Source organism: Pristiophorus japonicus, chromosome 15 (assembly GCF_044704955.1).
Source record: "Pristiophorus japonicus isolate sPriJap1 chromosome 15, sPriJap1.hap1, whole genome shotgun sequence".
Taxonomy (NCBI): Eukaryota; Metazoa; Chordata; class Chondrichthyes; family Pristiophoridae; genus Pristiophorus; species Pristiophorus japonicus.
This window is the reverse complement of record NC_091991.1, coordinates 153678569-153706215: the sequence shown is the minus strand read 5'-3', so window position 1 is coordinate 153706215 and position 27647 is coordinate 153678569. Positions and strand designations below refer to the sequence as shown.

The 27647-nt window shown below is 43.4% G+C and overlaps 2 protein-coding genes across 4 annotated transcripts in view; one reads left to right on the top strand and one right to left on the bottom strand.

Moving 5' to 3' along the window:
* Positions 1-24664, top strand: part of ift70 (intraflagellar transport 70) — a 112376-nt gene extending 87712 nt beyond the window's left edge. For 2 of the 3 annotated variants that reach the window (XM_070901140.1, XM_070901139.1), the window contains 4 exons: positions 4931-5034; positions 7374-7452; positions 9008-9137; positions 23954-24664. In XM_070901140.1, the coding sequence (XP_070757241.1) occupies positions 4931-5034; positions 7374-7452; positions 9008-9137; positions 23954-24090 (450 nt within the window). In that variant the 3' untranslated portion in view covers positions 24091-24664. Of the gene's footprint in view, positions 1-3474; positions 4723-4930; positions 5035-7373; positions 7453-9007; positions 9138-23953 lie in introns of those variants that run through there. The other variant, XM_070901141.1, reaches the window with a different exon arrangement.
* c15h16orf89 (chromosome 15 C16orf89 homolog) overlaps positions 24611-27647 on the bottom strand; it is a 75386-nt gene continuing 72349 nt past the window's right edge. The window contains exon 8 of the mRNA XM_070901147.1: positions 24611-25754. Coding sequence (XP_070757248.1) covers positions 25654-25754 — 101 coding nt within the window. The 3' untranslated portion in view covers positions 24611-25653. The remainder of the gene's footprint in view (positions 25755-27647) is intronic.

Here is a 27647-nt window from a genome sequence, read left to right as displayed (position 1 = left end):
GTAAAAGTAAGCTATGTGCCTGCTTTTACCAGGCGTAAGAGTTTGAAGGACATTTGCTGGGCATGAGTTGGGCAAATAGAAGGATGTATTTCTCCCGGGGATGTGGAGGAAATCTTGACAGATTGGAAAAGCTGGTTTTCGGTGCATGCGCATTGCGCCACGAAAATCGGCTTTTGCGAAGCCTCGCTGGGTCCGTGCGCACTTCGTACTGACCCGGCGAGACCGAAATTTTCGGCCCAATATGATTAGGCAGAGTCAACATGGTTTTATGAAAGGGAAATCATGTTTAACAAATTTATTAGAGGTTTTTGAGGATGTAACTAGCAGGGTAGATAAAGGGGAACCGGTGGATGTAGTATATTTGGTTTTCCTAAAGGCATTCGATAAGGTGCCACATAAAAGCTTGCTACACAAGATAAGGGCTCATGGGGTTGGGGGTAATATATTAGCATGGATGCAGGATTGGTTAACTGACAGAAAACAGAGTGGGGATAAACGGCTCTTTCTTTTGGTTTGCAGGCTGTAATTATTTGGGTGCTGCAAGAATCAATGTTTGTGCCTCAGCTATTTACAATCTATATTAATGACTAAGATGAAGGGACCGAGTGCAATGTATCCAAGTTTGCTGATGATACCGCTAGGAAAGTAAGCCATGAGAAAGACTCAAAAGATCCTGCAAAGGATATAGACAGGTTAAGTGAGTGGACAATTAGGTAGCAGATGGAGTGTAATGTGGGAAATGTGAGGTTATTCACTTTGGTAGGAAGAATAGAAAATCAATATTTTTTTAAATGGTGAGAAACTATTAAATGCTGTTGTTCAAAGAGATTTAGATATACTCGTACAAGTAGCATAGAAAGTTAGCATGCAGGTGCAGCACGCAGTTAGGAAGGCAAATGGCACGTTGGCCTTTATTGCAAGAGGGTTGGACTACAAAAGTATGGAAGTCTTACTACAATTGTAGAGGGCTTTGGTGAGACCACACCTGGAGTACTGTGCACGGTTTTGGTCTCCTTATCTGAGAAAGGACATACATGCCTTGGAGGCAGTGCAACGACAGTTCACTAGATTGATCCCTGGGATGAGAGGGTTGTCCTATGAGGAGAGATTGCATAGATTGGGCCTATACTCTCTGAAGTTTAGACGAATGAGAGGTGATATCATTGAAACATATAAGATTCTGAGGGGGATTGACAAGGTAGATGTTGAGAGGTTGTTTTCCTTGGCTGGAACTAGGGGCATAGTCTCAAGATAAGTGGTCAGCCATTTAAGACAGATGAGGAGGAATTTCTTCACAGAGTTATGAATCTTTAGAATTCTCTACCTGAAAGATGCTGAGTCATTGAGTAAATTCAAGGCTGAGATTTTTAAAAATGTGGACTCAAGGGAAATCAAGGGATATGGGGATTGGGTGGGAAAGTGTTGAGGTCAAAGATCACCCATAATCTTATTGAATGGCGGAGCAGGCTCGAATGGACTACTGCTTTTAATTCTTATGTTCTTATGCCTTAATGGTCAAATGGAGTGACATATGCAATTTTGCAATCCAACAATACAATTCCCAAATCAAGAGAGCTTTCCAAAATTGTGACTAACGAATCTGCACTTTCCTCGGCCACTTATTTTAATACCCTGGAATGGAAACCATCAGGTCCTGGAAATTAGTCTATCTTGCGTATCATTCTTTTCTCTCAAACCTTTTTTTAAAAACTCATATTAAAGTTCCAATAAGTTCTTCCCCTTGACTTAATTTTAGGTTCCCTTGTACGACTCGTATTTTATCCTCTTCGTCTACTATGAAGATGGACACAAAGCACTCATTTTCTTATTGTCGATTGCAGTGTCACCTGCGTCTGTCTTTAATTCCCTTTTACCACATTTTTTATTAATATATTTATTAATAATAAGACTTGCATTCATATAGAACCTTTCACAACCTCAGAACATCCCAAAACACTTTACAACCACTTTTCAAGTATAGTTACGTTAGAATATATGAAATACAGCAGCCAATTTGCACACAGCAAGCTCCCACAAACAGCAATGTAATAATAACCAGATAATTTATTTTTGTAATGTTGATTGTGGGATAAGTATTGGCCAGGACACCGGGGATAGCTCCCCTGCTGTTCTTAGAAATAGTGGCATGGGATCTTTTATGACCACAGACATGTTAGAGAGCAGACAGGGGCTCAGTTGAACGTCTCATCCAAAGATGGCACCTCTGGAGTGTCAGCCAAGAATTTTGTGCTCAAGTCTCTGGAGCAGGACTTGAACCCACAACCTTCTGACTCAGATGAGAGTGTTGCCAACTGAGCCAGGGCAGACAGATAAAAAGTGTTTCTATTAAATATGATATCACTTGAAAGTAAGTTTACTTGTTCTCTTTTATCACCTCTGGTTACTTTATTATTTTTTTATAGCTCTCTCAGTCTGCTGCACTTTGATTATTCCTTGCATTCGAGTAATACTTTTCTTTTAGCTTGATGCTGTTGCTTATCTTATTTGTTGACCATGGTTGCTTAACTACACAAGTTTTGCCTTTTAGGGGAATATGCAGGTTTTGTACCAAATACTTCTTTGAAAACTTTCCACTGTTTATAGGTTTCCCGGTAACAGTTCAACCCAGGTTTATGTGGTCAATTTACATCTCATCCCTTTGAATTTTGCCTTACTTAAAATTAAAACATTGATTTGTGACTCAAACTTAATGGATTTTGTTCTCAGCAACGAAGGAACGGAACTCGCCGTTCACTTCGCGGAAAGCTGCCCACAGACTTTCTGTGTGGCTTGTCCTCTAGATTTCCCCTAATCTGTTTCAGCATGGCGCCCTCTACAGGGGATTTGTGCAATGTGTTTAAACTTACCATGCTCTAGCACGGGATCGGCATCACCATGTGTGGGGATGTGGGGGTGTTCACCCACCAACGCCAATGTACGCTCCTCTTATGTTAGTCACCTCGATGACTTCTGGTGGGCCCCCTCCCGTGCCACTCTGCTTTGATGCGTTGGCTGTTCTTTTCTTCTGCAGAAATAAAACTTGCAGCCTTTACCTGTTTTGCACATGCAACACACACACACACACACACACAAAGGCACAAAGGCCACAGAACCTTTTTGAGTAGTACAGGAGTGCAACAATAAGATGTTTACTTACTCTTGCTGACTCAACCACATCGTTCCATCTTTTCCGACACTGGTCTCCATACCGCACAATGTTGCCCACTGAGGACACGGCCTCACCAATCTCCCGCCAAATGCGTCTGTATTGGGGTGGTGCAGGCTTGCTATGACCATCCCGGGTGAGGTCTTTATAACGGTGCTCCACCTCTGAGACCAGTGCCTCCAGCTCCTCCTCAGTAAATCAGGGAGCTCTGGGCCTCCCTCCATTAAACTTCTTGGCAGCTTTTCTTTCACTCATGAGAGCTTTATAAGATGGATGTTTGATAATACTGTTGATTCTCTCTCAATCAGACCACTCTACAACTGGCAGGTGCAAGTGAATAACGAAGTTTAATGAGCATGTGCAGCTGAGCCCTCAGCCCCAATCGCGGCAAAAGTGATGTCATCGGCCACAAGAAACTACAAAAAGAAATTTGAAATCTCACGCATGCGCGGTGCACGACCTCCGATGTTTGCCAAATCAAGAGGCGGCAAATACTGCCCACTGCTACTGCCGCCCGCCGACTCCCGCTGCTTGCCGCTCCTGCTGCCGCCGACAGAAGTGCGGTTATACCCGCGCCCTACTTGCCTCAGCGGTAGCGGATGGCAAAAACTCAAGTTCCGCCCGAGGACTGGCGAAAAACGGACGGGCCTGCGCTCGCACCAAGTTCGGGGCCAAAGAAGACCAGGGAGTTCTGGCCAATATTTATCCTTCATCCAACATCAGTAAAGCAGATCATCAGATCATTTATCTCATTTAAATTTGTGGGACCTTGCTCTGCACATATTCCATACCGCATTTCCTACATTACAATAATGAATCCATCTCAAAATTAATTAATTGGTTGTAAATTGGATGTCCTGAGGTTGTGAGAGGTGCTATATAAATGCACGTTTTTCTTTTCTCCCTGCAGTCTTTCACATTATCCTTACATTGTACCTGTTGGACAGGACAAGATTCTGTGGTTTCTCCTGCCTCCACTAGGTTCCTCGTACCCTGCTGACTGACAATCACTCACTTTTCTATCTGTACCTGTATATCTCTACGTGGTGTGACTGTTGTTGAGGATCTGCCCTCGCTTGGTTCCATTCTTAGTAATGCAGTCGTAGCCAGAGAATCTCTTGCAATGGTTTCTCTTCCTGCTTCTGCACCATTACTTCTGGAGTCCCTGGCCCCCTCCTATTTCTCATCTCTCATAGATAGACTGGTGAAAGGGGCAGTCACATGGCAGATGAAATTTAATGCAGAGAAGTGTGAAGTGGTGCATTTTTGTTCTCCGCGCTGTTTTAATTTGTTCCGGTCCTGTCCCGCGATACTCCGCTATCCCGCTTGGGTTCCTTGCGCTGTTTTAATTTGCTCTGTCCTGCGTTGTTCCAAGACATAACAAACTTAACTGCAGTTAAAAGTATTGCATTGACAAAAGCACTTATAAGTGCAATATTTTATAGTTTTGTAATTAACCATTGTGTAGTATTTCATAGATCAATACACAAAAATTACCAAATCATTTCCGACTACTGACCTGGTGAATATGTAAATTAGCAATACATAAAGGGATGTATTCTGAAGAAATATATGTTAATCAACTCATTTTAAATACAGTATTGTTGCATAGTAACACTTATTAATATTGTTCAAATATCTATTTTTATTTTGGTCACCCTTTCAGCAATAAACATTTTGATTTTATAAATTGTTTTTATTGAAGACTTGTTTTCAGAATAGTTTACTTTGTACTAATAGGAATGTATATATCTCCCTTGAAAGGCAGAGGAACTGATGAGAAAGATTGAAAAGGAAGAGGAGCAACTGGCATATGATGACCCAGATAAAAAAATTTATCATCTCTGCATTGTTAATCTTGTCATAGGGTAGGTAGTATATCATTTGATAGTGACCGACTAAGTGCTAGAGCTACAAAATAATGTGTAGTATATAACAGAGCATTGTATCTCAGAAGAAATAAATAAATGGACTGAATGGTGTAATTGCTGAGGGGCTGCAAATGATTTTCAGGAGGCAGCGTAACATTGCAAGATAGATTCTGAATCTATTATCAAATCAGTTGAGTGTTTAAAGAAGACAAGGTGTGATGCCATAGACACCAGAACTTGGATAATCAGTGCAGCAAGCGACACTTTGCAGAAAATCATGCTTCAGACTATGAAGACTGATGGTGATTGTCTAGGCTAAACTTTGAACTGCAGCTTTCAGGACATATAAGGAGACCAGAAAGTGTGATTTCAAACCTGTCACTGGCAATTTGAAGTACTAATAATAAAAAAATTGGACTAATAAGAAATATTGAAACTTTTACTTGTATAGGAAAAGAATTAGCGACAGGCAAATTCTGAAAACTCTTCAGCATTAGTATCAAAACCAGCCCCAAAAAACCTAATTAATATCAGGAAAAAAAACAAGGTCTGAATCCATGTCTTAATTGGCATATGTAGTGGAAAGATTGGCAGTCTCCTAGCATTATCCATTCAGATGTGTCATCAGCTACATCAACTAATTCTTTCAATTATCTGACTATTTTGGTTTTATCTTTACACAAACATTTGCTTATAATAAAGAATAAGGTCATGTTTTATTTAGGATTGGTCCAATAAGTAAAGCTAGGTTGCAGAGATTGTGTGTAACAAAATTCAGTATCTTGCACAGGTTTAATGAGTTCCGTCCAAAATCCAGACTTTAGGTCACTTCAAAATAAAAAGAACTGTTACGTTAAATGAATAATACTGATCGAGGTTAGAGGACCTGACTGCCAACTGATTTAACTTACTTCTTTTGATATTAAACCTTCTGCTGATTTTCTTGGTTAGATTAATTCATGTACTTTGGGGTATCTTGTTCGGGTGTTGCATGCATATTTCCATCTTGGAAAATTGATCTTTGTTAAAATCAATAGCCAAGTATTTACCTGCCAATAAACATTGGGTCCTTTATATTTAGATTTTTTAAAATTAATTACCAATGGATTGTGAGGAAGTAGTTCAGATCAAACTCTCATACACAAAATAAATAGAAACAAGTATACCATGGTAATATATGTGATACAAAAAATTGTATTTCATTATAACCCATTGCGTATCCTTAAGTCACATTTTATTTACGCTAGCAGGTTTTGCATGACATTGTTCATGATATTTTGGGTAATATTGTGTTTTATCAGTGGAGCTATATTTAAATTCACCTGTCCTTTTAATACGTGTAAGTAAATACAGCTTGCAGTCAGACTATAAGTTTCCTGCTGCAAATCAGAAAAAAGTATAGAATCACAGAAGGAGGCCATTTGGCCCGGCTAGCCTGTGCCAGCTCTCTATAAGAGCACTTCAGCTAGTCCCACTCCCTCACTCTTTCCCCATAGCCCTGCAATTCTTTTTCCTTCAGATACTTATCTAATTCCCTTTTGAAAGCCACGATTGAGTCTGCCTCCACCACCCTTTCAGGCAGTGCATTCCAGATCCTAACCACTCGCTGCGTAAAAAAGATTTTTCTCATGTCACCTTTGGTTCTTTTGCCAATCACCTTAAATCTGTGTCCTCTGGTTCTTGACCCTTCCGCCAATGGGAGCAGTTTCTGTCTACTCTGTCTAGACCCTTCATGACTTTGAACACCTCTATCAAATATCCTCTCGACCTTCTCTGCTCTAAGGAGAACAACCCCAGCTTCTCGAGTCGATCCACCTAACTAAAGTCTCTCATCCCTGGAATCATTCTTTTCTGCACGCTCTGTAAGGCCTTCACATCCTTCCTAAAGTGCAATACCCAGAATTGGACACAGTACTCCAGTTGAGGCAGAACCAGTGTTTTATAAAGGTTCATCATATCTTTTTTTTTAACACTTTTTTTAAAGATGACACTTTCAGCATACATAAATAGATTGTGGTTAACATTTTATACTATTGAACAAGTATTTTTGTGATACAAAGGTTCCATTCAGATGTCATATTGTAATTGCATTCTCCGAGAAAAAGGGCTGCCAGAGGGACAATTTCATGTGACCTAGAAACAAAAATGCTTTAATATAGCTGAGAGTGAACTTTTGGGGGTTAATTTTCTGATACATATGGGAACTGAGGCTGTGTGGTCTGTAATGGATAGTTTTAGGATTTAGGTTGTGTTGTAAAAAAAAGCTACTCAGTGTTGACCTCTGGAGATATACTTTGGTGTTTTTATGTAATGTTTAATGTTCTCAATTCTCTCAGGACCTTATACTGTGCTAAAGGAAATTATGAATTTGGCATTTCAAGAGTGATAAAGAGCTTGGAGCCATACAATAAAAAGGTAAGATGAAATGAAGATGGCAGTTTGTATCCAGTATAAACTTCTAACCACAATATCCCTTTCATAGTGAGAAAATTCAGATAGTATTGATAATCTACAAAGTGAATCAGTTCAGACCATTTTGACAGTCCAATTCTGGCTTTCAAATTAACCTCTTTAAAATCATTAATTGTGTTAAGCAATGTGATTATGACAGTTTGCTTAAAATATGCACAAATACCAAATCACTTATAGGATGAAAACTTGAGACAAAAATGAGGAAAGATTGGATAGGCTGGGTTTGTTTTCTTTGGAACAGAGGTGGCTGAGGGGAGACCTTATTGAGGTGTATAAAATTATGAGGGGCCTAGATAGAGTGAATAGGAAAGACCCATTTACCTTAGCGAAAGGGTCAACAACCAAGGGGGCATAGATTTAAAAATAATTGGTAGGAGGATTTGAGGGGATAGCTCTTCGCCCTGGGGGTGGTAGGGGCCTGGAACTCACTGCCTGAATGGGTGGTAGAGGCAGAAACCCTTACCACATTTTAAAAGTATTTGAATGTGCCCTAGAAGTGCCGTAACCTACAAGGCTACGAATCAAGAGCTGGAAAGTGGGATTGGGCTGGATAGCTCTTTGTCGGCCGGCGCGGACACGATGGGCCAACTGGCCACCTTCCGTGCTGTAAATTTCTATGATTCTATGAAAAAAATGAAGAATCCCAGTTGTATCCAGCTTATTTGAATAATTCTGCTGTAAAACAGCAGGAAGTCATTGGATTAGAGTCAGCTATTCAAGGGTGGGGGAGGTATTTTGTAGAATTTTACATCAGGAATGGAAATAAAGGAAAACCAAAACTGAATTTTTTATTGGCAATCATGGTCACTGACCATTAAATACTGTGCAAATATTTCGATAATGTAAATATTAGGACTTGTGTAAATGAAACTGGCCTTTTGAACTTTTAAAGTTAATGTTCTCACTGCATTTCAATATACATCCTTTGATATTAAACGCAGTTATAATGTAATGCCGAGATTTTTTTCCCGCTGGTTTACGTACTCTATATCTGGAGTGTTTGATTGCATACTTAATGCCTGGTCACTTATATATAGACACCCATAGGGAAAATGTGTGCACTAGTCGATTACAGATATTGTTTATCGGGGACATTTTTTTTTACAAAGAAGTATGGTAGATTTGAAAATTCTTTAAATCGAATTGGCAAAATATCCTACATTCAAGTGAGGTGCTTCATGGATAATTGTCAAAGTGTTCATGGAGAATTGGAAATTTTTGATTTATAAAATAACAGAAACATCTTTCCATGGGTACTATTTCTGTAGCCTTTGAAAATAGTCATCTGAATCCTAATGCATTATACTTTTAGAAAAGATATATGAAAGTATTTTCTAATAAAAAGACTTTGTAGTAGTGTTACACGCCTTCAACAAAAGTTCATGAAATGCAATGGTTGCATATTGTCGGCAAGCTCAGCTGGTTCCGCTCAAAATGTTGGTCAGGTTTCATGCTTTTAATGCTATCTACATAAATTAGTCATTTTTTTTCTTTACAGCTTGGAACAGATACTTGGTATTATGCCAAACGGTGCTTCTTATCTCTACTGGAAAATATGGCAAAACACATGATAATGCTAAGGGACACTGTTGTACAAGAATGTATCCAGTTCTTAGAGCACTGTGAAAGTAAGTACCAATCCATATTACTAAAGCTATTGAACCACACTGTAATCTCTTTTGAAAAGTGATGTTCCAGGGGCTGGAATAGAAGTAAACATTCAACCTTGAAGGTTCTCTATATTTATGTAAATGAGATAAAATTGTTGGGGTAATTGGGCCGTATTTTGGCAACTATGTTCACAATACAACAGCTATATCTGAATTAGACACTATATAGAAAGCTCTCTTCAAAGATTGTTAGTACTATTAAGGATAAAGTGCATCCTGAACAAATCTAAAAAGCTATTTCTGCAAGAAACTTTTTACAAGCTAGTATTTTTATAAATATCCAAAACGTATAGAGATCTATACAAATGATTATCACTGCATGTGATGTTAATGTACCCACTGCAAAACAGATAGGAACATAGGTAACAGGAGTAGGCCATTTAGCCCCTCGAGCCTGTTTTGCCATTCCATCATCATAGGCAATCCCTCGGAATCAAGGAAGACTTGCTTCCACTTTTAAAATGAGTTCTTAGATGGTTGAACAGTCCCATACAAGAGCCACAGACTCTGTCACAGGTGGGACAGATAGTCGTTGAGGGAAGGGGTGGGTGGGACAGGTTTGCCGCATGCTCTTTCAGCTGCCTGCGCTTGATTTCTGCATGCTTTCGACAATGAGACTCGAGGTGCTCAGCTCCCTCCCGGATGCACTTCCTCCACTTAGGGCGGTCTTTGGCCAGGGACTCCCAGGTGTGAGTGGGGATGTTGTACTTTATCAGGGAGGCTTTGAAGGTGTCCTTGTAACGCTTCCATTGCCCACCTTTGGCTCATTTGCTGTGAAGGAGTTCCGAGTAGAGCACTTGCTTTGGGAGTCTCGTGTCTGGCATGCAAACTATGTGGCCTGCCCAGCGGAGCTGATCAAGTGTGGTCAGTGCTTCAATGTTGGGGATGTTGGCCTGGTCGAGGACGCTAATGTTGGTGCGTCTGTCCTCCCAGGGGATTTGTAGGATCTTGCGGAGACATCGTTGGTGGTATTTCTCCAGCGACTTGAGGTGTCTACTATACATGGTCCATGTCTCTGAGCCATACAGGAGACATTCAATGAGATAATAGCTGATGTGTGACCTAACTCCATACATCCGCCTTTTCCCCATATCTCTTCATACCTTTGGTTAACAGAAATCATCAATCATCTGCCTTTTGTGGAAGAAAGTTTCGAACTTCTTCCACCCTTTGTGTGTAGAAGTATTTTCTAATTCCACTCCTGAAAGGCCTTGCTCTAAGTTTTAGGCTATGTGCCCTAGTCCCAGATTCCCCAACCAGCAGAAATAGGTTAGATAGAGATAAACTATCAGTTCCCCTAACAGCTTGAAAACTTTGATCAAGTCACCCTTAATATTCTAAATTCCAGGAAATACAACCCTAGTTTGTGTAATCTCTCCTTGTAATTTAACCCTTGGAGTCAAAGTATGATTTGAGTAAATCTACACTGCACTCCCTCCAAGGCCAATATATCCTTCCTAAGGTGTGGTGCCCAGAGCTGGGCACAGTACTTCAGGTGTCGCCTAACCGGGGCTTTGTATAGCTGTAGCATGACTTACACAAAAAATCTGCAAAAGGACATGGACAGGCTAAATGAATGGGCAAAAATTTGGCAGATGGAGTAGAATGTTGGAAAGTGCGAGGTAGATAAAATCAAAGAGCAAGTTATTATTTAAATGGAAAAAGATTGCAAAGTGCTGCAGTACAGCGGGACCTGGGGGTACTTGTGCATGAAACACAAAAGGATAGTATGCAGGTACAGCAAGTAATTAGGAAGGCCAATGGAATCTTGGCCTTTATTGCAAAGGGGATGGAGTATAAAAGAAGGGAAGTCTTACTACAGCCATACAGGGTATTGCTGAGGCCACACCTGGAATAATGCGTGCAGTTTTGATTTCCATATTTACGAAAGGATATACTTGCTTTGGAGGCAGTTCAGAGAAAGTTCACTCGGTTGATTCTGGAGATGAGGGGGTTGACTTATATTAGGTTGGGCCTCTACTCATTGGAATTCAGAAAAATGAGAGGTGATCTTATTGAAACGTATAAGATTATGAGGGGGCTTGACAAGGTGGATGCAGAGAGGGTGGGGTCACATTTCAGGCCACGCCTAGAACGGCGCAGCACCGCGAGCCACGCCTGATTTCCGTGCTCAAAACCACGCCGAAAACTTACCTCGGTATTCTCCACTCCCTCAGATCGATCCAGGCCCTCGGCGCAGTGCAGCACAAGCTGTGGGGGGCGGATCCAGGTCCCTGCGCTGAAAACAGTGCCGGGACCTCTGCACATGCGCGCTACAGTGTGAGAGGGGCCCGAAGCATGCTGTCCCCAGCCCTGGCTGAATGGGCTCACCGGGGCGGCGAAGATAGGACTGGACCTCCTTCCTCAAACTCCTGCTCCGGCTCTGGCTCTCCCTCTCTCCGCCCCCACCCGCCCCCCATTCAGCTCCCGCTCCCTCGGGCTCTCTCCCGCCCCAGCTCGCCTCTCTCCCGCACCCGCCCCCCCAGCTTCCACTCCCGCACACCCACCCCCCCCCCCGCCAGCTCCCGCTCCCGGTCTGGCTCTCTCCCGTAGCACCCCCCCCCCCCCCCCCAGATTCAGCTCCCGCACAGCTGCCTGATCTCCCATCCTCCTTCCCCCCCTCTCTCCCCCTCCCTCCCTCTCCCCCTCCCTCCCTCTCTCCCCTCTCCCCTCCCCTCTTCCTCCCTCCCTCCCTCTCCCCCCCCTCTCTCTTCCCCCCTTCTCTCTCCCCCTCTCTCCCTCTACCCCCTTTCCCTCTCCACCCCCTCTCCTCTCTTCTCCCCCCCTTCTCTCTTCCCCCCCCCCCCTTTCCCTCTCCCCCCCCCCCCCCCTTTCCCTCTCCCCCCCCCCCTCCTCTCCTCCCCCCACCCTTCGCTGTCAGACTGACAGAGAAAGAGACACTGACAGACAGACAGAGAGAGAAAGAGACACTGACAGAGACAGAGAGAGAGACACACTGGGGGGGCCCCGTCCCAGCACGCTGTTGGAGGGCTCCCGGTGCTGCAGTCGGTGAATAGAAACTTAATTTTTTATTGATTTTTTGGGTTTTTTTTTGATTGATTTATTGGTTGATTTATTGATCGTTTATTATTGATGATGGCTCTTTATTTGTAAAAGTTATGTGTTTCATGTTTGTAAACTTCCCTTCCACCCCCCCCCCCCATCTCTCTTCCTTACACCTGATTTTCTCAGGGAAGGCAAGGTTTTTCTGAGTGTACAAAAATCTATTCTAAGTTAGTTTGGAGTAAGTTTTCGATGCCTAAACTTGCAAAACAGGCGTAAGAGACCAGACATGTCCCCTTTTGGAAAAAAAAAATGTGTTCTAAAATGAAACTGTTCTAACTCACTAGAACTGGAGCAAACTAAATGCCGAGAATTGCAATTTCTAAGATACTCAGATACTCCATTCTAAACTAATTGCTCCAAAAAATTAGGAGCAACTCAGGCCGAAACTTGACCCTGATGTTTCCACTGATGGGGGAGACTAGAACTAGAGGGCATGATCTTAGAATAAGGGGCCTCCCATTTAAAACTGAAATGAGGAAGAATTTCTTCTGAGGGTTGTAAATCTGTGGAATTCGCTGCCTCAGAGAGCTGTGGAAACTGGCACATTGAATAAATTTAAGACAGAAATAGACAGTTTCTTAAACAATAAGATGATAAAGGGTTATGGGGAGCGGGCGGGGAGGTGGAGCTGAGTCCATGATCAGATCAGCCACGATCGTATTAAATGGCGGAGCAGGCTCGAGGGGCCGTATGGCCTACTCCTGTTCCTATTTCCTATGTTCTTATGTTCTAACCCCTCATATTTCAGTCATCTAGATATAAAGGCCAGCATTTCATTAGCCTTGATTATTTTTTACATGTCCATGACATTTTATGATCTATGTACATGGACCTCTAAGTTTCTTTGGACTTCCACTGCTTCTAGCTTTTCATCATTTAGAAAGTACTCTGATATAACCTTTTTAGGTCCAGAGTGGATGACCCCATACCTGCCTATATTGAAATCCATTTGCCACAGTTGTGCCCATTCACTTAATCTATTACTATCTCTTTATAATTTTATGCTTCCATATACACTGCTTACAATGCCACCATCTTTGTGTCATTGGCAAACTTGAATATGTGGCTCTCTATCCCATTATCTAAGTTGCTAATAAATAGTGACTAGCGAGGGGATTTGAGTATAGGAACAGGAAGGTCTTACTGCAGTTGTATAGGGCCTTGGTGAGACCACACCTTGAATATTGTGTACAGTTTTGGTCTCCTAATCTAAGGAAGGTCATTCTTGCTATTGAGGGAGTGCAGCGAAGGTTCACCAGACTGATTCCCGGGATGGCAGAACTGACATATGAGGAAAGACTGGATCGACTAGGCTTATACTCACTGGAATTTAGAAGAATGAGAGGGGATCTCATAGAAACATCTAAAATTCTGACGGGACTGGACAGGTTCGATGCAGGTAGAATATTCCCGATGTTGGGGAAGTCCAGAACCAGGTTCACAGTCTAAAGATAAAGAGTAAACCATATAGGACCGAGATGAGGAGAAACTTTTTCACCCAGAGAGTTGTGAACCTGTGGAATTCTCTGCCACAGAAAGTTGTTGAGTCCAATTTGTTGGACATATTCAAAAGGGAGTTAGATGTGGTCCTTATGGCTTAAGGGATCAAGGGGTATGGAGAGAAGGCAGGGATGGGTTACTGAGGTTGCATGATCAGCCATGATCATATTGCATGGCGGTGCAGACTCAAAGGGCTGAATGGCCTGCTCCTGCACCTATTTTCTATGTTTCTATGAATAGTTGAGGTCCCAACACAGATGCATGTGGGATGAACATACATAAGAACAAAAGAAATAGGAGCAGGCGTAGGCCATTTAGCCCCTCGAGCCTGCTCCGCCATACAATAAGAGTATGGCTGATCTGATCTTGGCCTCAACTCCACTTCCCTGTCCACTCCCCATAACCCTTGACTCTCTTATCATTCTAAAATCTGTCTATCTCCACCTTAAATATACACAATGACCCAGCCTCCACAGCTCTCTGGGGTAGAGAATTCCAAACATTGACGACCCTCAGAGAAGAAATTCCTCCTCATTTCCGTTTTAAATGGGCGACCCCTTAGTCTGAAACTATGTTCCTAGTTCTAGAAACACACTCTCTGCATCTACTCTGTCAAGCCCCCTTAGAATCCTACTGTTTTTTAAGAGTTTTTATCACCGTTTCGGAAGAGGTCACCTCTTTCGCGAAATTCAGCTCTTTTTTTTGAATTGGCCAGGAAGTCGGTCATAAAGGGGACAGAAGTGCGGCGGTGGTAAGTGCTGATGAGGGGCAGAAGTGGAGGCGGGACGGATTCTCTGCCGCTGTCACTCAGCAGCGGAGCGGTGGTGACATCATTGCACGTCTGCGTCACCACATATGTCGCCACCGTTAAAGTGGAGAGAATCGGCCATCAGTCGCGATCGGACACTGAGCCATCAGGGAGGGTTTCAGCCAGGCCAGTGGCCTGGCACACATGAGGGGGTGCCAGGCTGCCTGTTGGCGGCCCAGCCGAACCTGGGGGCACAATAGTCCAGCCAACATGGAAGACGGCTGGCAAAAAAAATAAAATGGCGGCCGCAGCTTTGGGCCCTTGCCTTTAATGGACGCCACGCAGCCAGGGCTAATGGAGGGAATCAAAGGTGTACTGACAGAAAAAGTTGCCTGGGCACCGCTCGGTGGCAGTAAGATATTTATAGCTAAACTTCGCGGGAGGTTGGGGTTGCTGGCGGTGTGCACACTGATGGTGCACTCACGGCCGCTTGGCAGCGGCGAGGCACAAGTGGGGACCGCCAGAAAAACCCCCATGAATTTGGCTGGTGGCGGCCATTCGACAGAAATCGGTGGCAGCTCAACGCCGCTGCAAACTGCCGGTAATGGGCCTTATTCGGGAGCTGAATTTCGGCTGCTCTGTCTCTTACCGCTCAGCCAATTTCATAATCAGGTCAATAATTTGCCTTCAATTCCATGGGTTTCAACTTTAGCCAGCTGTCTCTTATGAGAGACGTTATCAAATGACTTCTGAATGTCCATATAAATAAGATCCATAGACATTCCCCTGTTCACTACTTTAGTCGCCTCTTCAAAACATTTTATCAGGTTTGTCAGGCATGACCTACCTTTTATAAATCAATGCTGGCTCTCTCTGATCATCTGAAAATCTTCAAGCTGTTCAGTCACCCTATCCTTAATTATAGACTAGTAATTTCCAGACAACAAATGTTAGATTAACTGGTATATAATTCCATGGTTTCACTCTCTCACCTTTCTTAAATAGCAGAGTGATGTTCAATTTTCCAATCTAAAGGAATGGTTGATGTAGGTGAAAGGACCACGTTGTCTCTTTACTTAAGTTGTATTAGCGCGAATGTTCCCTCCAAGAATCACTCGTCACTCTGGGTCGGTTCCATACACCAAAACGGTTTATTACCCCGGCGGGGAGATGAAGCCACTGGTTCATCCAGGCACCTCTCTCCGCTGAACAAAGGATTTCATGGATTTTTATATGTTTTACAACAGTTTAGTACAGTTACATCAGCCCATTTCGGCTGGACACTATCCAATCATATTGGTTATAGATTACATATAGATTCAATTAGACCAATAGAATTGGTCTCTAAACATTAGGTGGCTGCGTGATCGCCTCATGTGTTGCTAAGGGTTACTCATGGTCTTTTGACATTGTCCAGGCCCCCACCCCCCACCCCCCAACCCCTTATCTTACTGTCCTTGGGTGCTGTCTTTGGGTAGTTTCCTTATCTTAATCCTGTTACAGGAGTACTATTGTTCTATCATTCTACCGGGACATCTTGTCTGGGGCCTGGAAGCCTGTTGATTAGAGACATCGGCTGAGCTCATCTTTTCTGTGTATTCCTGTGTGAGGAACGGCAATTATCAGTAACTCGGAATGTGCTCCCTTCTGCTAGCTGCACTCCCTTGGTGCTTTGCTGAATCACTGGCAGCCATCTTCATACATCTCCTGCCACCATTTTATACATACATATTTAATTCTAACATTATGCCACAGGTGCCTTTGCTCCATGGAAACGCTCTTCAACAGTAGTAACAAAAATAATTCTTGCTTCAGACTCAATACCTTTATTTCTTCAGTCAAATATGCAAAGCACATTACAAGCAGAGTAGATTAATCAGATATGAGTTCCGAAATATAGACATGCATTTCACTATTCCCTTGCTGCATTAACTTTTCTAAGCAAAACATTTCTGTTTTTATATAATTCTTGTCCCCGTATAAACTTGAATCTGCCTCTTCTCCCTTGATTGGATTCCTTCTGTGACCTGACTTAACATGACACCCCCTTCCCCCGCCCTTTAACAACCTTCCCATGGTGTCCATGTTGAACCAAGCCCCATATCATGTAGCATCCCTTATCTCATCTGCTCCCTGAACATTACCAGTCTGCTTTTTTATGTGAACAATGTCTTACTGTACTCTCTGCAGCTGCATGTTCAATCTGGTTTCCTAGGCAACTGTCATAAAAGGCTCTTCTTTGCCAAGTTTTAATGGGCTCACATTCACCTTTAGCACTCTCTTTCTCTTAATATATTTATAAAAATCTTTTGCTCTGATACGCCTTGCAGGATTTTTTCGCATTACGTTTTGCACCTCATTGTTTTCTTTGTATCCCCTTTTATAGCTCTCCCAGTCTGCTGCATTTCCACTTTTTCTTGCATTTGTGTAACTCTATTATTTTAGCTTGATAATGTCTCCCCTCATTTTGTTGAACAATGTTGCTTGACTACGCAAGCGTAGCTTTTGCTTTTTAGGAGTATGGACTGGTTTTGTATTGTACAAATTACTTCGTTGAATACTTCCTACTGTTTCCTTGTAGGTTTATACATCAACAGTTCAGTCCAGTTTACATTACAGCAGTGACTACACTTCAAAAAGTAATTAAATGAGAACATAAAAATTAGGAGGAGGAGTAGGCCATTTGGCCCCTCTCCCCTGTCTCCACCACACTCACCTCCAACAACAAGTGTGAGGAGCACATGGATATCTTTGTCTCAAAAGATTGAGACCATCCGATCAGCTGCCTCTGCGAGTTCCCTTCCTTCACCGAGCCCACAAGGCCAAACTTCATCTGAGGCTCCCATCTGCCATAGCCCTAAACTCACATCTTTCTCTAGTTTCTCTTTGATCTCTGCACTTAATCTCTCCACGCTCATCTTATCCATGAGACCCACTTGCTGTTCTTGACCCTATTCCCACTAAAGTGTTGACCACCCAACTTCCTTTTTTGACTCCCATGTTAGCCGACATTGTTAACGGTTCTCTTTCCTCAGGTACTCTTCCCCTCTCCTTCAAATCTGCTGTCTTCACCCCTCTCCTCAAAAAACCAACCCTTGACCCCACTTTGCTTGCTAGCTATCGCCCCACTTCCAACCTCCTTTTCCAGTCCAAAGTACTTGAACGTGTTGTCGCCTCCCAAATCCGTGACCATCTTTACATGAATTCAATGTTTGAACCCCTTCAATCTGGCTTTCGCCCTTGCCGCAGTACTGAAACAGCTCTCATCAAAGTCACAAATGACATAATTTGTGACTGTGATGAAGCTAAACTATCCCTCCTCATCCTTCTGGACCTGTCTGCAGCCTTTGATGCAGTTGACCACTTTATCCTTCTCCAACGCCTCTCAACCATCGTCCAGCTAGGCGGGAATGCACTCGCCTGGTTCCATTCTAATCTATCTAATCGTAGCCGGAAAATCTCCTGCAATGGCTTGGCTTCCCACTCCCGCATCGTTACCTCTGGTGTCCCCCAAGGATCTGTTCTTGGCCTCTTATTTCTCATCTTTATGCTATCACTTGGTGATGTCATCCGAAAACACGGAGTCAGTTTCCACACGTACGCTGACGACACCCAGCTCCACCTCACCACCACTTCTCTCGATCCCCGCTTGGTAACTAAATTGTCAGATTGCTTATCCGACATCCAGTACTGGATGAGCAGAAATTTTCTCCAATTAAATATTGGGAAGACTAAAACCTTTAATCTTTGGCCCCTTCCCACAAACTGCGTTCCCTAACCACTGACTCCATCCCTCTCCCTAGCGTCAATCTGAGGGTGAACAAGACTGTTCGCAACCTACGTGTCATATTTGACCTTGAAATGAGTTTCCGGCCACATATCCACGACATAACTAAAACCGACTTTTTCCACCTCTGTAACATTGCCTGCCTCCATCCCTGCCTCAGCTCTTCTGCCGCTGAAACCCTCATTCATGCCTTTGTTACCTCTAGACTTGACTACTCCAACTCACTCCTGGCTGGCCTCCTACATTCTACACTCTGTACACTTGAGGTCATCCAAAACTCAGCAGCCTTGTCCTAACTCCCACCAAGTCAAGATCACCCATCACCCCTGTGCTTTCTGACCTACATTGGTTCTCGGTTAATCAACATCTCGATTTCAAAATTCTCATCCTTGTTTACAAATCACTCCATGGACTTGCCCCTCCCTAATCTTTTTCAGCCTCACAACTCCATGAGATGTCTGCGCTCCTCAAATTCTGCCCTCTTGAACATCCCTCATTATAACTGCTCAACCATTGGTGCCTTCAGCTGTTTTGGGCCCTAAGCTCTGGAACTCCATCCCTGAACCTCGCCACCTCTCTACCTCTCTTTCCTCTTTTAAGATGCTCCTTAAAACCTACCTTTTTAACCAAGCTTTTGGTCATCTGCTGTAATTTCTTCTTATGTGGCTCGGTGTCAAATGTATCTGTTTTGTCTTTTCACACTGCTGTGAAGTGCCTTGGGCCATTTTACTACGTTAAAGGCGCTATATAAATGTTACTTATTATTCAATAAGATCATAGCTGACCTTCTATCTCAACTCCACTTTACTGCACTATCCCCATAATCCCTTGATTCCCTTAATATCCAAAAATCTATTGATCTCAGTCTTGAATATACTCAATGACTGAGCCTCTACAGCCCTCTGGGTTAGAGAATTCCAAAGATTCACCATCCTCTTGAGTGAAGAAATTTCTCCTCATCTCAGCCCTAAATGGCCAACCCCTTATTCTGAACTGTGACCACTACTTCTAGACTCCCCAGCCAGGGGAAACATTCTCCCTGCATCTACCCTGTCAAGCCTTGTAAGAATTTTTGTATGTTTCAATGAGATCACCTCTCATTCTTCTACACTCTGAAGAATATAGGCCTAGTCTACTCAATCTCTCCTTATAGGACAATTCCTACTATCGCAGTAATCAGTCTGGTGAACCTTCGTTGCACTCCCTCTATGGCAAGTATATCCTTCCTTGGGTAAGGTGACCAAAACTGTACACAATGGTCTCACCAAGGCCCTTAATAATTGCAAAAGTCTTTACTCTTATACTCAAATCCTCTTGTAATAAAGGCCAACAAACCATTTGCATTCTTAATTGCTTGCTATACCTGCATGCTAACTTTCAGTGATTTGTGTACAAGGACACCCAGGTCTGTTCACATTTCTCCACATTATGGGCCCAAGTTTCCACAAGAAAAAAAACGGGCGCCCCTCCGAGCTGGGCGCCCGTTTTTCACGCCTAAAACGGCGCCTAAAAAAATCCTCGGTATTCTCCACCGACTTACAGGTCCTGTGGCACTCGGCGCAACCGGCACGAGCTGTGGGGGGGGGCGGAGCCAGGTCCCTGCGCTGAAAACAGTGCCGGGACCTCTGCACATGCGCGCTACAGTCGGCACGCAAGTGCAGTAGCTCCAGGCGCCGAACTGTGTGGGAGGGGCCCGAAGCACACAGCCCCTAGCCCTGGCCCAATGGCCTCACTGGGGCTGCGTGAATAAGGCTCCTCCCACGGCCAGCTCCTGCTCCCCGCCCGACCAGACCCGACACTCGCTCTCCTCCCCCCGCCCCGACACCCAAGACCCGCTCCCCCCCGCCCCGACCGAGACCCGCTCCCCGCCCCGAGGCCTGATCCCCCCCCCCCGCCCCGACCCGCTCCCCGCCCCGACCCGAGGCCCGCTCCCCCCCGACCCGACACCCGCTCCCCCCACCCCCCCCCCCGACCCGACACCCGCCCCCCCCCCCCGACCCGACACCCGCTCCCCCCCCCGCTCCTGTTCCCCGACCCCCCCCCCCTCTCTTCTCTCCCTCTCCCTCCCCTCTCTCCCTCCCCCTCCCGCTCAGCGGCACGAATAGCTGCAGAATTCTCCCTGGCTGAAGCACTTTCACACAGGTAGGAAGATGGTTTATTTAATCTTTTCTTGGCTTATAAATGTTTATTCAGGTTGGATTTATTTGTATAATATTTGTAGAAGTATAAATAAGGATTTATTGTCGAATTTAATGAGTTCCCTTCCCCCCCCACCTCGTTCTGGGCGCCTAATTTGTAACCTGCGCCTGATTTTTTAATGTGTAGAACAGGTTTTTTCAGTTCTACAAAAATCTTCACTGGCGCCATTCTACTTTAGTTTGGAGTACATTTTCACTGTGGAAACTGTCAAATCAGGTGTCAGGGGCCGGACACGCCCCCTTTTGAAGAAAAAATTCTGTTCTAAACTAGAACTGTTCTACCTGACTAGAACTGCAGAAAAAAAAATGTGGAGAATTGCGATTTCTAAAATAGTCCGTTCTCCACCAGTTGCTCCTAAAAATCAGGCGCGAATCATGTGGAAACTTGGGCCCATAATTCCATTTGCCATGTTCTTGCCTAGTCATTTAGCCTGTAAATATCCCCTTGAAATCTCTGCATCCTCCTCACAACTTACATTCCCACCTAGCTTTGTATCATCAGCAAACTTGGATATATATTTGGTCCCCTCATCCAAATTATTGATGCAGATTATAAATAGCTGAGGCCCAAGCACTGATCCTTGCTAGTTACTAGTTACACTAGTTACAGTCTGGCAACCTGAAAATAACCCATTTTTCCTACTCTCTGTTTTCTGTCCATTAAGCAATCCTCAATCCATGCCAGTATATTACCTCCAATCCCATGAGCCCCAATTGTGTTTAATAACCTCTTGTGTGGCACCTTATTGAATGCCTTCTGAAAATCCAAATACACCACTTGTTCCCTCTTATCTATTCTGTTAGTTACAGATTCGTCAAACATGATTTCCCTTTCATAAATCCTATTATTATTTTCTAAGTGCCCTTTCTAAATGACTATGAACAACAACAACTTCTATTTTTATAACTTCTTTAACGTAGTAAAACGTCCCTAGGTGCTTCACAGTAACATTATCAACAAAATATGACACCGAGCCACATATTAGGGTAGATGACGGCCAAAAAGGTAGCTTGTAAGGAGCATCTTCAAGGGGGAAAGGGAGGGAGAAAGGCGGAGAGGTTTAGAGAGGGAATTCCAGAGCTTAGGCCTTGGCAGCTGAAGGCATGGCCGCCAATAGTGGAGCAATTAAAATCAGGGATGCTGAAGAGGCCAGAATTGGAGGAATGCAAATATCTTGGAGGATTGTAGAGCTCAAGGAGTTTACAGAGATAAGGAGGGATGAGGCCGTGCAAAGATTTTAAAACAAGGATGAGAATTATAAAATCAAGGCGTTGCTTAACCGGTAGCTAATGTAGGTTTACGGAGGATAGAAGATGCGAGGCCGACCAGGAGTGTGTTGGAATAGGTAAGTCTAGAGGTAACAGGCATGGATAAGGGTCTCAGCAACAGATGAGCTGATGCAAGGGTGGTACCGGGCTATGTTACGGAGGTGGAAATAGGCGGTCTTAGCGACCAGAAGCTCATCTCAGGGTCGAATACAACACAAGATTATGAACAGTCTGGTTCAGCCTCAGACAGATGTTAGAGAGAGAGTTGGAGTCAGTGGCTAGGGAATGGGGAATGTGACGGGGACTGAAGACAATGGCTTCGGTCTTTCTAACATTTAATTGGAGAAAATGTCTGCTCATCCAGTACTGGATGTCTGACAAACAGTCTGACAATTTAGAGAGAGTGGAGGGGGCGAGTGAGGTGGTGGTGAGGAAGAGATGGGTGTCATCAGCATACATGTGGAAACTGATGTTGTGTTTTTAGATGATATTGCCGAGGATGAGAAATAGGAGGGGGGTCAAGATAGATCCTTAGGTGACACCAGAGGTAATGATGCAGGATTGGGAAGAGAAGCCATTGCAGGTGATTCACTGGCTACGACTGGATAGATAAGAATGGAACCAGGCGAGTGCAGTCCCACCCAGCTGGACGACAGTGGCGAGGTGTTGGAGGAGGATGGAGTGGTCAACCGTGTCAAAGGCTGCAGACAGATCCAGGAAGGACGAGAAGGGATAGTTTAACATTATAACAGTTACATAGGATGTCATTTGTGACTTGTTGATAAGAGCCGTTTCGGTATTGTGGCAGGGCCTGATTGCAGAGAACCTGATTGGAGGGATTCAGACATGGAGTTTCGAGAAAGATGGGCATGGATTTGGGAGGTCACAGCACATTCAATGACTTTGGAGAGGAAAAGGAGGTTGGAGATGGGTTGGTTGTTTGCAAAGACGGAGGGGTCAAGGGTTTTTTGAGGAGAGGGGTGATGACGGCAGATTTGAAGGAGAGAGGGGCTGTACCTGAGGAGCGAGAGCCATGAACAAGTTCAGTTAACATGGAGGCCAGGAAGGGAAGTTGGGTGGTCATCAGTTTAGTGGGAATAGGGTCGAGGGAGCAGGAGGTAGGTCTCATAGACATGATGAAGAGGGCATAAGGGGAGATAGGAGGGAAACGAGAGAAAGATGTGAATTCAGGGCTAGGGCGGGGGAACCTTAGAAGAAGTTTGGCCGATGGGCTAGGGGAAGGGAGGGAAGTGGCAGAGGTCGGTGAACGGATTCGTCTCAATCTTAGTGACAAAGAAGTCCCAAAGATGTGAGCTCCCCGCACTTGTTGTTGATGATGGTGGAGGAGACAGGGGAGAGAGGTTTGAGACGACAATTTGCAGTAGAGAAAAGAACCTGGGGTTATCTTTGCATTCCAGGATGATCCTGGAATAGTAAGGTGGCAGGCGAGAGCAGGAGCCGATTGTGGTCCAGCCAGATCTGGAGGTGAATGGCTAAACCAGTTGTCTGCCATATCCATTCAAATCTGAGTCCTTTGGACTTAAGGAAGCAGAGGTGAGAGCCATACCAGGGGGAACGGCCAGGGTGAGGGAGAGTAATGGTTTTAAAGGGGACTAGGGCATCAAAGCTGGAAGTGAGGATGTGGCTGAGCAGATCGATAGCTGCAGAAAGGTTGTGGTGAGTGGAGGGTAAAGGCTAGACATTTGGGATTTTGAAATGGCAGTTGTAAATGAATTGAGAGAGAGTTTTTTCCAGGGGCAGACACAGAAGGGAGTAGGGTTGGGAGGGGGAAGGGGGATGTGGGTGGAGAGCGATACAAGGAAGTGATCACAGGTGGCCATATCTGTGATTAACATAATGGGAGTAACGAGGTCAAGGGGGTGGCCGTGAATATGGGTGGGGGAGTTTATATGGAGGGCGAGATTAAGGGAGGATAGGAGGGGCGTAGAACTAAGAAGCGAGAGATGATGATGAATTTAGATGGAGGTTGAAGTCACCGAGGATGACAAGTCACTCGGTGCAGAAGCTGAGGGAGGAAAGCAATAAAGATAATTTGTTGAGAAATTTCGATGGTGCTTGGGTGGGTGATAGAGAATAAAGATTTTAAATGAAACATGTTGGGATGTCCTGAGATTGTATAAATGTGTGTTCTTTTGTTTAATGTATAGTTTTAACAATACTGACATTTTATTTTTGACCCATTTAGTTTATGGCAAGAATGTATTAGCAGTGATTGAACAGCCCTTAGAGGAACAAAGACTGCACACAGGAAAGAATACAGTTACATACCAGGCACGGCTGTTGAAATCACTGATTTATGAGATCATCGGATGGAATAACTAACAAGTATTTATCTTGTTGAAAACAAGCTTAGCTAATACATTGACCTTGCTAAAGATCATTTAACATTTCAACCCTGGTTCAAAGGCAAATACCATTTTTTTTAAACCTTTGATGGCTTACATTTTTTCTCACTGAAATGTTGAAATATTGGCTGTATAAATTCAGACGACATAATTCCTGTTTTATATACCACTCCAAATTCCACAAATATTTCCTTTACAAATCTCATTAGAAAATAAAACCTGCTATTCCCCATGGGGAAAAATAATATTCCAAATCTTATTTATGACAATCATTTGTCATTCCATGTGCAATAGAAAAAATGTGGAAACATTTCACGGAAATTCTGTCCAGCTCTATCTGTTAACTAGCTCTTTGAAAAATTACTTCCTCATAGTTGTTACAATTTTTACCGTTACATGTATTTTTGGAAGTACAAGACTCGGTTTTGTGTATTTAATGTACTTTTTTGGCACACTTTGTTTTGTAGCACCTGTCTTATTATAATATTGATAAAAGCTTTGCACATCACTTCATATTTTATTGAATAAAGTAGACAATTAAAAATACAGAAGATTATGTTGCATCATTTAACCTACATCAGAGTTGTAAAACATGTTCCACAATATGACTCCAGTCAGTAATTTTTTGTGGGGGGAGGAAAACAAAACCAACAATCAGGAATGCACTAAGACCATATGAAAGTCCTCTCTGACTAGTGAGAATTGCTGGTATTCGCCATAAAACTCTTAAGAAACAGGGAGGAAGAATTGGGGGAACCTACAGAAAAAAACTGGAAACGATTGGAAAAAGAATCATATTATACCAACATAAACTTATTCTTGCAAGTAAGATGGCAGATTTTCAGCAGCATTTTGAAAGTGGACTGCTCCAACAACTTAGCTGGCCAATGAAATGGGAACACTCCTTTAATCTGGTATTATAGACCTGTGCTATAACAATCCATGGGGTGGAACTTTTCCTGTAAATTTTAAATGCTATCTTGTACTCTTGGTAACATTTTTACTATAAATGAACAATGAATTTCACTCCTTTTACAGTAAAACCTATAGCCTACTTATGATGCCCCGTTTTGCTTAACTTTCTATTCGTATCACTTACACCAATGCATAACACATGGAATAGATGAATTGGCTTCTCTTGGGTTTAATTCCATCATTAGCCAACCTAGATTGCCCTGGACGTGACCCCTAAATGCTAATTGGTCAATTTTTCTTCAGTCCTTTCTGAGAAAGACCCTGGCCCCTCTTGATATTACAGACAAGAGCAGAAACTTGCCATTTGAAAACAACAGTGGTTTTACTTTTTACCCAACTGAATAATTAGAATTGGTATCATTCTAGAATTCTATATACTAGCTTGAATACAAATATGTTGTATGTCTGACCTTCTACTAAGATAAACATATTTTCACCTTCAGCAAATTGCATGAATAATTATCATCAGAAATGAGAGGAAAAGCAAAATTGTAGATTTAGTATGCAGATGAAACAAGTACTATAAATGATTCAACAAAATCTTAATAACAAGCGATATTTCCTGCTAAACTTCTGGTGGCTCTGTGATGTTCTGGCTTATTCCATAGAAACGAAGGTAACCGCCAAGAGCTCCAACAGCAATGCAAGTCATGTGAGTTGAACAACCTGAAAAGAAAGTATTGTAATAAACATTTTGAGCACCAAATCTTTTCAGGTAAATGTGAATACCAATCATTTTGTAATCAATTGTACATTTCGCTGATTTTTTTTTTAAAAGTAAAACCACCAACATTTAGTAAACTAAGTGCAATATTGTTGTTCTAAATATTTCAACCCATTGATGCTCAGTTTTTTAAAATTGTCATCCTTTATAGTTGTCTTTATTTCACACATTGTTCCATCATGTTCATAGAGCACTGAATGCAATTTCTGCATCTTCATTTTGCTGTGGTATCCCAGCAGTGACCACATCATAAGAACATAAGAAATAGGAGCAGGAGTAGGCCATTTGGCCCCTTGAGCCTGCTCCGCCATTCAATAAGATCATGGCTGATCTGATCCTGGTCTCAACTCCACTTCCCTGCCCGCTCCCCATAACCAGTGACTCTCTTAGCATTCAAAAATCTATACTCCACCTTAAATATATTCAAAGACCCAGTCTCTACAGCTCTCTGGGGTAGAGAATTCCAAACATTCACGACCCTCAGAGAAGAAATTCCTCCTCATTTCAGTTTTAAACGGGTCTCCCCACATAAGAAACAATGGCCCTGAAATTCCGGCCTCTCTGGGTCCGTATGGAATACGTACGGACCCAACGAGGCCCCACAAAAGCTGGTTTTCAGCGTGCAATGCGCATGCGCCAAAAACCGGCTTTTCCGACCTGTCAAGAGATTTAAGGACATTCACTGGGCAAGTAGCCCAATCTCACCCGCGCGAATGTCCTGACTTCAGGGATGCAGAAGATCTCATCCTTTATTAACAGAGCTATTGCACCTCCTTTTCCTTTCTGCCTATTCTTACGAAATGGCAAATGCCCCTGAATATTTAGTTCCCAGCCTTGGTCACCTTGCAACCACGTCTCTGTAATGCCTATCAGATCATACCCATTTATTTCTAATTGTGTCGTCAACCCATCTAGTTTCGAATGCTTTGTGCGCTCAGATATAGAGCTTTTAATTTTGTCTTATGTGTATACGCTCTGTCCCTACTTGGCCCACTTTGGTTATCATTACCTCTATCGCTACCCTGCACTTTTGCCTTCTCCTTTCTCTTTACTTTATAAGTTTCCGCTCAACGGATCCCTCCCCCACTATTTAGTTTAAAGCTCTATCTACAGCCCTTGTTATTTGATTCGCCAGGATACTGGTCCAAGCCTGGTTAAGTGAAGTCTGTCCCAATGGAACAGCTCCCTCTTACCCCAGTACTGGTGCCAGTGCCCCATGAATTGAAATCCATTCCTCCCAATCTTTGAGCCACGCGTTCATCTCTCTGATCCTATTTACCCTATGCAAATTTGCTTGTGGCTCAGGTAGTAATCCAGAGAACCCTTGTGGTTTTGCTTTTTAATTTGGCCCCTAGCTGCTCATACTCCCTCAGCAGAACCTCTTTCTTTGTTCTACTTATGTCGTTAGTACCTATGTGGACCACGACAACTGAATCTTCGCCCTCCCACTCCTAGTTCCTCTCCAGCCTAGAGAAGATGTCCTTAACCCTGGCACCGGGCAGGCAACACAGCCTTCGGGACTCATGCTCTCGGCTACAGAGAACAGTATCTATCCCCCTAATGATACTGTCCCCTACCACTACAACATTTCTTTTTACTCCCCCCGCTTGAATGCCCCCCTGTACTACAGCAAACAAAATTTAGGGAAACTTAAGTGAGTCACTGTCTAGTACAAAAGCAAAATACTGCGGATGCTGGAATCTGAAATAAAAACAGAATGCTGGAAATTTCAGCGGGTCAGGCAGCATCTGTGGAGAGAAAAACAAAGTTAGCGTTTCGGGTCGACGACCCTTCATCAGAACTGCCAAATGTTCAAAAAGAGCACATTCTTAAGC